The sequence below is a fragment of the Neopsephotus bourkii genome, unplaced genomic scaffold, assembly GCF_033783945.1.
Source record: "Neopsephotus bourkii isolate Nb327-2 ecotype Australia unplaced genomic scaffold, CSIRO-AGI_Nbou_v1 NB_1765, whole genome shotgun sequence".
NCBI classification, from domain to species: domain Eukaryota; kingdom Metazoa; phylum Chordata; class Aves; order Psittaciformes; family Psittacidae; genus Neopsephotus; species Neopsephotus bourkii.
In genome coordinates this window covers 1202137-1214266 of record NW_026902239.1, presented here as the reverse complement: position 1 = coordinate 1214266, position 12130 = coordinate 1202137, and the positions used below count along the sequence as shown (strand labels likewise).

General features: G+C 45.1%; 1 protein-coding gene across 1 annotated transcript in view; it reads right to left on the bottom strand.

Moving 5' to 3' along the window:
- The window catches only part of TMEM181 (transmembrane protein 181), a 34420-nt gene extending 29924 nt beyond the window's left edge, over positions 1–4496 (bottom strand). Inside the window, exon 1 of the mRNA XM_061378244.1 lies at positions 4277–4496. Within this exon, the coding sequence (XP_061234228.1) occupies positions 4277–4407 (131 nt within the window). The 5' untranslated portion in view covers positions 4408–4496. The remainder of the gene's footprint in view (positions 1–4276) is intronic.
- Positions 4497–12130: the final 7634 nt, after the last annotated feature.

Sequence of the window (12130 nt, the reverse complement as noted above, 5' to 3'; positions counted from 1 at the left end):
TTATCTCTTCTGTTATCCATATAAGGAACATCAAGCATTAATTAGAACTGTGAGTTAAATTAACATGTTTCATGATATCCAGTATATAGTCTTTTCTTTTTGATGTACAAAATGTCATATTGTTGTGTGATAGGAGTTTAAAATGTATCCCTTATTTAAAGCAGGGCGGATTGTAGCTCTTTTATCTTAATCTCTGGGCATTATTACTAAATTCAGCATCAACACTGTGCTTCCCTATATAAGCTGATTGGCCAGTGGGATGTGTTCATTAACCTAGAAACTGATTTTTCAAGAATACCAGGTTGTTACTTACAGTTACACAACCCTGTTGTCAGGCCACAACCCGTTGTTTGGCCAACCTCCTGTTCCCTCCTCTCTATCAGGTTTAATTGCTTGCTTTCCTACAGAAATGCTTTCAGCATGCTGAACTCTTTGATGTTAGCTAGCGGATAGGGTTATGAAACTCTGACTGGGAGGCCTGGTGTGTTCTGGTAAGCTTTGTATACCTCACTGACAACACACAGAATAGATAAAAATGTATCTATTTTAGAAACATCGATATTAAACTCTTTTCATACCAATAGTTTACTTCAAATTGCCCAGTGCAGTAACGGAGATCTCCATCAGCATTCCCTGCCCTGCCCTCTTGGCCAGGAGGCATGCTAGTGGGGAAAGGAATACATTAGAGTGAGAGGGAGAGATACCAGCCAACAAACTGCTCATTCAAGTGGCTTACTTGGAGCAATACTGAAGGTGCTGTAATAAATATGATACACTTTGTGATAGCCCTGATGGGAGAGTGTAACACTTTTCCCTTCTTCTCTGAGCTTATCTACTGCACCAAACATCTCGTCATGTACCACAGACTAATATTAGGTGTGCTAAGTCCAGACCAATCTTGTATTGTGGTTACCAGTGAGGTTATTAATACTGCACTCATCAGTCTGTAAATACACAGTCTCTGTTACAAGTTTACCATGAGGTGCCATGTCCCCCTAAGGGAACTATTAACCCAGACAGATGGCATTGATCACTGTGCTGAGCCATGGCTAACTCTGCTCTCACATCTCTCCTAGATGGCTGGGTAAATAAGCACTTGCTCTTGGAGAAATACCCCAAGAGGCACAATATAGAGACTGTTCTGGGCTGTTGGGCAGAACAAACTCACTGACATGGACATCCCTTCATTTCTTTAGTGTGGATGAGTGCCCTGGGGTTGTGTGGAGTGAGGACAGTGTAGCCTGGGGTGGCTGAAGAACCTGCCACCATCAATTGTTGCCCCTGCCCGAAGAATGGGCTGCTCATAGACAGCAGCTGAACCACATGTTCAAGAGCACCGTGCTTTAAAGGAAAACATCGCCAAAAGATGTCAGTAAACTGGGACAGCCTCTGAGCTGAATCAGAAACGACTCAGCCATCCCTGCAGCAACAGGACAGTTACTTGGGCAACAGCTTCATCAGCCATCTCTGAGATAGGTCATCCTCTTGCACCAAATCCTGTTGCTGAGGATGACCACATACCCACAGAGCCTACAACGAGCACCCCCAGTCAAGAAAAGGTTTCCCTGCCAGTCACAAAGGGGACTGCTTATAGGTTTTCCATTTCTGTTATCAGCTGTGCTCCATGGCTTTCCAGTTTTGAGCTTCCCTGTTGGCACTCAAGAGAAGGATGTCCATACAGGAATCAGGAGTGAGGCTGCAGCAGCCAATTTTGATTTTTTTCTAGAAAATATTGATTACTTGTAAGCTCTCACCCCAGCCCTCTCCTTCTCTACCACTTAATGGACTAGACTGCTCCATTTCCAAAGAGGTATTGGCAACCACCAGCTGGTGGCCCAATGGCTTTGCTCAGACAGCAGGAGGGGAGACTGGAGTGGCTGATGGCCTCACACACTTTTTATATGGTTTTACCATCTCTTTATTTTGTTAGTCTGATATAAGATACTCTTTGTTTTTAGTAACCTGATTATTTTAGAGAACCTCCTTGAAGTAAAGACAAGCCACACAGCATTTCCTTGGTCAAAGTTCCAAAATTCCAGTAAAAATCTCCATTACATCCATAAATGTGCTCATCTATAAGTTGAGCAAACATACTGAATAAAATAGAGAGAGAAGAGGATGAAGTATTTAATTATGCTGCCCACCAGTGAGAGTTGGCTGTGAGAAGAATACACGGTAGGATCGAGAAACCCTCCTTCTTACCAGGAATCTAAAAAGCAAGTGCCATTGCTACATCCATCCATAACACTGATGAGAAACACCAGAACAGCAGGTATGCAGTGACAGTTAACAGTAAACTTACTTTAAGCCAGGTCACTTGGGTCAAGATCTTTGCAATGCAGAGAAATACCAGCATGACTTCTAAGTCACAGAGTCTCATCTTCTTGCCAAAAGCCAAATATCACTCTGTTTCATTCTGCAGCTGATCTCTCTTGAGGATACTCTCACTGAAGAGAGGGCAATTTAGCACTACTCTACAAGCTCATTTGATTCGGTGGAGTAGCATCTTCTCTTTTCAATACAGAAAGTCCCTCTGTACACACTTTAAGTCATAAAACTGAGTTAATAACAATTTCCCTTGGAGAGCTCAAGTTTCGTCTGGAAATAAAGCTGAAGAAATGCCTCTCCTGGGACATCTGATTTGTTAATTCAAGGCTTATGTCTCCCCTCCTGAATGTTCTAGTGCAGTATTCACTATCACGCTGCCAGATGCACACAGGTACATTGCCATCACTCCTTATCACCTCCCATGGCTTCTCACACCTCTAAGGCTCAGTGACAAGGAGCCACTGTCTTGATAGGAAGGGCCGTGGTTGTGTTCAACTTTGACCAGCTGGCAGGCAGTGTCTCCAAACACAAACACTCTATGGTCTTTGCTATTGTGAACAGTGAGACAATTTAGATTAGATATTAGGAAGAAATTCTTCACAGTGAAGGTAGTGAGGCACTGGAACAGGTTGCCCAAGGAAGTTCTGGACACCTTCCATTAGACGAGGTTGCTCCAAGCCCCATCCACCCTAGCCTTGAACACTGCCACGGATGGGGCAGCTACAACTTCATCCATGTTTCTCTGGGCAACCTATTCCAGTGCCTCACCACCCTCATGACAAAGAATTTCTTCCTTGTATCTACTCTAAATTTCTTTCTGTCAGCTTAAACCCATCATCTCTTGTTCTGTCAGTCACTATATGTCCTTGTAAAATGTCCCTCTCCAGCTTTCTTGTAGGCCCTCTTTTAGGGACTGGAAGGCTCCTATAAGGTCTTCCCGGAGCTTCCTCTTCTCCCAGCTGAACCAGCTCAACTCTTTCAATCTGTCTTCATAGGAGAGGAGCTCCAGGCTTATGATCATCCTTGTGGCTCTCCTAAAAGAGTTATGTATACGTATAGGTGTATGTATGTGTATATAAAGCACTATAATTCCTACCACCTTTCTTACACACACCCATGTGTGGCTGAACAGCTTTCATTCTCTGTGCAGTTCATGGCATTGTTTCTCGTGATTTTCATTCTCCTTTTTCAGACCCTTCCTCCAATCCAAAAATTCTTTTAATTTACATCCCAGTCCTCCAACGCCTTTGGAGTCTCTCCTAGCCTTGAGTCATCTCACATTAATACTCCTCAGCCATCACTGGTCATTCATGGAAACACAGGACAGGGCCAGGCGTGGAGGAAAGATGGGTGAAGCCTGCCCAGTGCATTTGTCCATTTGGACCTCAACCTTTGCCAGCTGCTCTGATTCCCCAGCCAGTTTTGTACCTATTCCAGAATTGCTTCAAGGCCACCCTAGACCACATTCCCCTCGCTTGATATGACGGCGGAAAAGGCGCAGCACGGGTGGATGCAGACTAGAACTGCTTTTATCACCTACACACGGATATCAGTACGTGAGGGTAGGTGCAGCCCAAAGGTGTGAGGCTTTCTGCCCAGGGCCCTGCCGGACCACGTTCCCCCCAGAGCCGAGCCGAGCAGAGCGCGCCACCAGCGGCGCCGCGCCCGCTGCCGCCCGCCCGATACTGCGGGGCCCGGTCGCCCGCTGCGCCGCCTGCCTGGGGAGGGCCCCTGGGCCGAGGCGGCTGCTCCCGAGTGCACGGCGGGGGTCCTCGCATGAAGCCCGGCCACAGATCTCCCTGTGCTGGTCCCCGCCTTCCCCCCGAGGCGGCCCCGCTCCTGTCCGGAGGCCCAGCCGAGCGCCGCTGAGCCCACCCCGCACGAAGCCGGTTGGAGCCCCGGCGGGCGGACAGGGCCCCGGGCCCCCGGCGGAGAACCGCGCCCGTACCGGTAGTAACGGTCATCTTTGTAGGGGGTGAGGTCCTCCTTGATCTCGCGGTAGGTCTCCCGCACCCGCCGGCAGAAGCGCTTGACCTCGCCGCACAGCGGGCTCCCGAAGGCGGCGAAATCCGCCTCCATGCCGGCCCTGCCGCCGCCTCAGGGCCCCCGCGCTGCCATGGCGCCCCGCCGCAGCCCACCGGCGCTGCGCGGCCGCGGGACGGGGGCGGCACACGAACCGCGGCGGCAGCTAGGGGCGGGCCCTGGCCGGGGCGGCGGGAGCCGCTTCAGCACCACGGACAGGGGCGGAAGTGCCGCCACCCCACCCACCGCGGGCGGGGAGCGGGGGTGGGCTGAACGTTCCAGCAGTGCTTAATACCGGCGTCCCGGTTGTTACAGTCTGTTTTACCCAACCAAATGGGGCCGGCGTGCACTGCCAAGGAAGGCCTCACATATGCGTAAAAGGCATCCTGCGCTCAATCTGCTTCTTGTGGTCATAACGCCGTAAGTGCTCCCACGTCAGGAATAAAGCTGTCTGGATTTTCAGACTGGCTCCTGCTGAGCTCCAGCCGATTTGCACAGTGTCATGCCAGCTTCAGTTGTGTGTTAAGCTCTTCTTCATGAACAAATTCACATTGAAACCCTGTTTTAAATTATTCTGTCAATTCAAACCTTAGTAATTCCCATGAATTAATGGAAATGATAGTGCCTGTATAAAATATGAGAATATTTTACTATTGAGATGTCATAATTGTTTCTAGAGAACATAAACATAGAAGTCTCCTATTCTGCCCCTCCCATGTAAATATCTTCCCCACTGGTGTCCAGGAAGTTGGCTGGGTTACTCCCCAGCCTTGCCACCTAGTCTGAATTTTATCACATACCAAGGCTGGAACATGCACTTTCACTTCAGTATGGCACCTTCAGTATGGCACCAATAGGTGGTGACAAGAGGCTGATCCTGGTGGGGCAGAGACAGAAGAAGGGACACCTCTGACTGAGACTTTCTCTTCCCTAATTCTGAATATTTCCAAGCCTGGGAAGAGGCAGCAGCAGGATAAAAGCCACATGCACATTTAGGCTGGATAAGAGAAGGTTCCTACCAACCACGGGACTGTTGTTCAGGGCAGCCTCCAAAGAGAAGAAAAGGGCTCAGCCAACATCAGGGCAGAGCTCAAGCAGCTTCTGAGCAGATGCTTTGAAACCTGGGGACAGGCTCGGCCTCTCACACTTCTGTGACTGTACTGTACAACTCATCAGCTATGACCCTACTTGCCACAGTACCTGTGGCTCATGCAGTCATGGAGGGTCTTCCTGGAAGTGTTTATTTCATGGTAAATGTTTCATTTGTGACTGAGACTTACCCATGGCTCCCTCAAAGCAAGAATTAAAATTCTTTGTTATGTGTGATGAATATGCTGCTTCCAGCTCTCAGGCTCAGAGGCAGGAATTATAAATCGGATCTTTAAATATTTACCAAAAGGAGAAAATAAAACAGCTGAGACTTGAGATGAGTAAAAAAGCATTCACTGCTGGGAGTTACGCAGTTATACAGCAAAAGAATAAAAAATAGGCTCAGTGATTAAAAACTTACTACCATTTAATTACAACTAAGTGACCTCTACTGCATCTATTAAATCAACCAAACAACAACAGCAACAAAAAACCCTAAACCAACTAAGCAACCAAACCGCAAAACCAAAACAGGGTTTGCTTGAGGGCCCAAAGCATCACCATTCCAGAGATGCAGTCTGGTTTCCCCCATGTTGTGCTGAACATTATCCAGACCAGCTTCAGACTGCCTGTCCCCCACACCCTGAGTGCCATGGGAGGAAATCACACTCACTATGGAAGGCTGATAATCAGGCCTGCAGATTACTCGCACAGAGAAGGTGTTAGCTCTGGCCATATATTAACCCACCAACTTCAGCTTTTAAAAAACCTCAGCAAAATAGACACTGTTTCAACTAACAATTACCAGACATTACAGGATTAAAATTACAAGGGTTGTGAATAGTGAAGTTTGTGTGAAGAAGCAAGCTGATTGCATATTTCCGCTGTGGTACAGATTAAACACTCAGATACTCTGAGGTCAAGAATTCATTTTGAGTCTCCAAAACACTCTAACATGTTGCTAAAACAAGCAACACAGAGAGCTGTATGCATGTACCAGCATGCAAATCAGACATTTTCAGTGCACAGCCTCCTCTGCCTGGGCAATGATTAGGCACTGAAAGCATGCAGAGCTGCCCTGGCCATGCCTCCTGCAGCCAAGGAAACACCCAAGGACTAAAGATATTGGTGGTCTGTGAAGCCCAGCCACCAGAAATGACTTTGAGAAAATGACACTGTAGTTACAAGTCTGGCCTGCTGCTTTTTTTGCTGTTGTTAGAAGTGCTGTCCTTGGTACATAGTACTAATTCTAGGTAACATTTTAAAAGTTAAAAACACTTAGCTTCCATCCAAACACTTTCTTTAAAGAATTTTCAGGATTTATTTTTTTTTTATTAAATGAGAAAAATAGTAAAATAGACTTCTAATGTTAAATAGGCATTCCTGTTAAAACTGACGATCTATTTTCTCTTGTCAAAACCCAAAGAATGGAAAGTTTCAATTAGGTGTTCACTCACCCACAGCCCTGCAGATGCCAACAGATCACACTTCCACTTTTACTGGCTGTCCTTCTTTCCTGTCCAGAGCAGTCACAGCACAGATTGGGCTGGCACAGAAAAGCATTTGGTTCTGCAGGAAGCACAGCTTTAGTAAAAGCAAAGGGAAGACAAGGCTTCGTAGACAGCTTTGCAAACAAGGTGCAAGTGTAACCAGCAACTCACCTGCAGTGGGACTCTGCACTAGCGTACGACTTGCCTCATTAATTCCAGGGCACCTTCACTCACCTATCAAAGCCCAGCACCTTCTGTGTCAACCTTGTTTTCCTGTTTTCCACAACTCAGTAAAAGAGAGACAGCATCTGACTACATTGATGAACAAACCAATCTAATATCGACAGGCCCATAAACCTCAGTTAGCATTTAAGCATCTGGAACTCAGTTTATCCCCCAGTGAATTCTCCCAAGTGTTTCTGGACTTCACAAGGGGGAGAAAAGCCCCAGGAGTCTAAAACTAAGACACAATCAAACTCAACATCTGTTCAATGCACTCGTATCACATCACAAGGACAGAGTTTGAGTGTGATGCCTAACAGAAGTCCCCTATGTAATTCTTCCTGATTCTTCCCCCTCCCCCTGTGTATAGTTAGCCTTTTGCAGCGTCAGCCACACATAGTAAATTGGGATCATAGCTAAATACAAAGCTTGGCAATCCACTTAAAAGCACCAGGATTATCACTCTATGCAACCGTAGCTGGTGCTGAGAAGTTAAGAGAATAAATGCTGCCAACTCAAGTCCCCCTTTTTTCATCAAAGGAACAAACACACAAACAAGCAGAAGTCCAGCTGCTTGACAAATGCTTTCTTCTTCAAACCTGTTTTGAGCTGGAGAAAGACAGTAGTGGCAGCTGCTGCCTGGAAAGAGCAATTGCCTTTTTTTCCCCTTCTGGATGGAGTTAGAGCCTGGCCTATCAGATGGCACATAAACCAGCACATATCCAGACCGACTCTCACAAGACAAGAGAGTCTGTGCTGCTGTTATACAGCTGCAAATATGCTTCTGAGTCTCACCATATGCAGGAGCTGTCACTGATTACTTCTGAATCTCATGAATAGAAACTGTGCTGAGCCCCACAGGAACCTCAGGCCTCTAGTCCACCCTGTCCTCTTCACATCACTGCTGCCTTGATTTTGGAAGATAGGAACCCTTGCCTTACCCCAAGCCAGCATAGCTTGACTGTCTCCTCCTGTCAGAAAGCTGTTTTGTCACAACCAACCAGTTACGTGATGACAACTGTTGCCACATAGCGGTTCCTGTGCATGCAGGGGACCACAGCAGCATGATGGGGCTGGAAAGATGGGGAAGCTCAGCGGGAGCATGGCACTCACTGTAAAGCAAGGCTTCTCATTTATTTGAAGTGGTGACACAGGGACATCAGCTGGGACATCTCCTGACAGATCATCCATAACAAACCATCTCTGAGCTGACAGGGGCTTTGGAGCCACAGCTGCTCTTGTCATCACTGGGAGGAATAAAGCTCGACACAGCTGGCTGCAGATGCAGTCCTGACCCTCACAGCAACAGCGAGAAAGCCTCAGTGCTCTCTCTTTGTATTCTTGGAGATGAATCTTCCTGGAATTGATCCTGCTTTGAAGAGATGTGAGGACAAGAAAATAAAATCAGATTTATAAACTCTTTTGAGCAAAATTTAAGAAGAATCTCTTGTGAGGTGGTTTCAAGGGTAGCAAAGAGGAAACCCTCATCCCTGCACAGGAGGCACTGCACCCCGTCATATGCTGTGCCATTATTCTGCATCCCAGACAGCATGTCATTATTCAGGTAGAAGACTTCCTTATACCTTCCCATCATTTATAATACTTCTGTTTCTAAACTGTTTTCTATACAGATGTACAGAAAGGGAAGCAATTAAGACTAACATGGAAATAGTAAAAAGCACCAGACATTTTGGAAAACCTCTCCTTTTAGAAGCAGTTTATTGCCTGCATGCACAGACACACATAAATTAATAGTATGAACTTTTGGGTACTGCTAGGTCTAACTAGAAACATGCAGTATAAGCAGGGACTTATTCTATGCTTGGGAATCTCCTTTCTCCAGCCTGTCATTTCTGGTCTGAACCACAAAGCTGACTACTCAGTTACAAACAGCTTGTGACATTTTTTTCCAAAGTAATAGAAAAACATAAATTGTACAGGTTTTGCAGCATGTGTTTGCAGCCCACTAGAGTGAATTAGCTCTTGCTTGCACAAACCAACAAGTGTGTCTCCTGCTCTAGCCGTTTAGGACTACAGCTGATTTGCAGGATTTGGGCGTATTTCTAAGCTTGTGAGCCTGAGCATATGTCTGGCTAAATCATGAACCAAGACCTTGGCAAATACTGACCTCCAGAGCAAATTTGCCCTTGGTCATTGCATGTTTCACACATTTACCTCTTCATCTATCCAGATGCATTTAACTAAAGCAGTCTTGATTGAAGCTCTTCACAAGATGGAGAATCCACTTCTTTGAGCTTGTTCCAGTGTTAATAATTTTCATCATTACATGTGTCCTGCTTCTTTTAGTAATTTTCTTCAGCCCCCCGTCATTACTGCTTGTTGTGTCTTTTCCTGCTAAATTAAAGTACCTTTTGATACCAGAATTTTTAGTTCAGTTAAATTTAACATAGTGAGAATTACTTAATTATGCTGCTTTCTGAAATAAGCTAAACAGACAAATCTCTTGCTGTGGGGCATTTTCTTCAGGTTTTGAACTTCAACACTGTCCCTTCTTCCAAGATAGTTTACAAGTTTGGACAGCAGAGGCAGACCCGGTATTTTATCAAGTGAAATCACTTACTTCCACTGTGCTACTTACCAATCTGACGATTGTACTAGCTCTTTTTGCAAGAAGATCTCTAACACAGCACATTGAGTTGCTTATCTGCTCCGACCTGTGCCTCCAAATCAGACCTGCAGTTTTCAGAGCCAGATTACAGATTTTGAAGGTTCTGTCCACATTCCTTGCTCCTAAATGTGTAACTTTGCATTTGCCTGTATTAAAAATGCATTTTGTCTGCAACTGTCTTGCTGTGTGTCACTGCCTTGTCCTTACTGCTATTTGCTTTTCTGGCAGCTTTGTGCCATATCCAGATTTGATCAACCACAGTCGTGCCTTTGCTTTAGAGTCCCATTTACTGTCAGATCTAGTACCCCTCTCTGCAAAATCCTCTTAGAAACACTCCACTCAGTGACAAATCCATACTGCAGGCTACTTTGTGAGATCTTAGGTTCATTCATAATCTATTTGAAGCGATCCTCATTCACACTACTTATTGCTAATTTCTTTATTGGAAGCCAGGCAGTATTTCAAATATCAATATATCAAAATGTCAAATATCAAAATACACCAAAATCAAACATATATCAAATCAAATATATATCAAAATCAAATATATCAAAATATCAAATGCCCTGTGAATGGATTTTTGTCCACAAATTGAGGTAATAATGTCAAATAATGGTATCAAAAGACACAGTGGGGTAAGAGTTCTTTTTTCTTCTTCATAAAAACTTTCTCATGGTTTACATCCTTATATTAGTTTTTAACTGACCCCTATATCATCCTTTTTATCACTTTGCCTGCTGCTGGGGTCAGCATGGCTGGCCTGCTACCTCCTCTTTTTCTTCCAGTATTGTTAGCTAAGCATTTTCTGAGGCTCCTGAAATTTCTCAGGCTCTATAAAACTCCATAGAAACACACAGCAGTTGGCTGGCGTTCCCTTCAGCCTGCTCTATGCCACTCTGGTGACAAACTAGCCAAGCCTCAGCCTTTAGAAAAAAGAGTGAAACAAGGTGAACTGGCACAGGTCAATTCTGGTTATTACTGTAAGGCATCAACTGCACTGTCTGAGGAACAAGTTTGGCAGCACATTTAATTTTGCACTTTGATTCACCCATCTATTTTAGCAGAAAAGGAAGGAAGGTGTTGAGTGTGCTCAACTCCAGCAATATGTTCTCCAGCAGTAAGTAGTATGTGATACCATCTTGCATTGCTCAAGGTGGCAAAGTACAGCTAGTAGACTCCCACATTTCTTCTTAAAGTTAGTTCATGTACTTTGTAGCTCATGTACTTTGAAGAGAGATGTTTTTCTTTGCAGCTAAAATTGCAGAACTGGCTCTGGAGCTTGGCATCTCGACACAGTGCCTAATGCCTCTCTCTACCTGTTGCCTTCTTGTGGGAGAAATGAATTTCTTTAGAAGCATTTTATTTTCGGGCTGTACAGTAAGTTTCAAGCTATAATAGGGTTCCATCCAGTTATTGCTGTCCACAACAGAGAGCTAAGAATTATTAAAGTTACAGCTCTTGGGATCAGTCAGATTAAACTAAATCCACCTCCTGGGTACCATTCATTGCATCTGTACTATGAGGAATTGGACAGAACACAGCTTGCTTTCTCACATCTCTGCATTGCTCTCAAGACTTCAGTTCTTCGATGATTCAAGATACCTCTCCTAGCTGCCTGTGGGTGTGCTGTCTGATTCCTCGGGGAACTACAGTGAATATTCCTCCTGCTAGTCTGCTCAAATGCTTTGCAATCCTGGGTGGTTTCTGTTGCAGCAAGAATCTGTGTTTCACATTTCCTTTATTTTTGTGATATACCAAAAGATGCTGCTGCAGTTTGAAGTTCCCTGATCTCCTTTGGTTTTCCAAATATCATATTTGGTCCCTACAGCTGCAGCCTGTATGTTCATTCATCACCTGCTGCATAGGAATGTCCCCCTCTCAGTGAATTCCTGCAGACATGATGAAATAGGGTGAGCTGTCCTGCTTTCCTCTTCCTACTGCAGGTGCACCTCAGAAACTGATGTTTGCTTTGTGGATGCTCCCTCTTCATTTTTGATGCAGTGTTATGAAAAGCCCTTGCAACCCCACCACACTGTTATCATCACTGAGCAATACCCTTTGAGGCTTGCTGGTGTGCTGTGCTGTGTGTGTAGTGTTGTGTTCAAGTTGGGGCTTTGTTGGGTTTTTTTCCCTTTTAATTGGCTTGATGAATACATCAAGGGAAGTAAAGAACAGTGTGATAAAAGGGAAGCTATTAGAATGCAACACTGAGGAGCTGAAACAGTACCTTATTCAATCGCTCTGAGTCAGGCACAGATAATTTGTTATAGAGCATCTCTGTCACTGTGTTAGAAAAGTCTTTTGTCGGGAACCTCCTGGGAGGAAAATCCAGTTAACTTGGTGAGCTTGC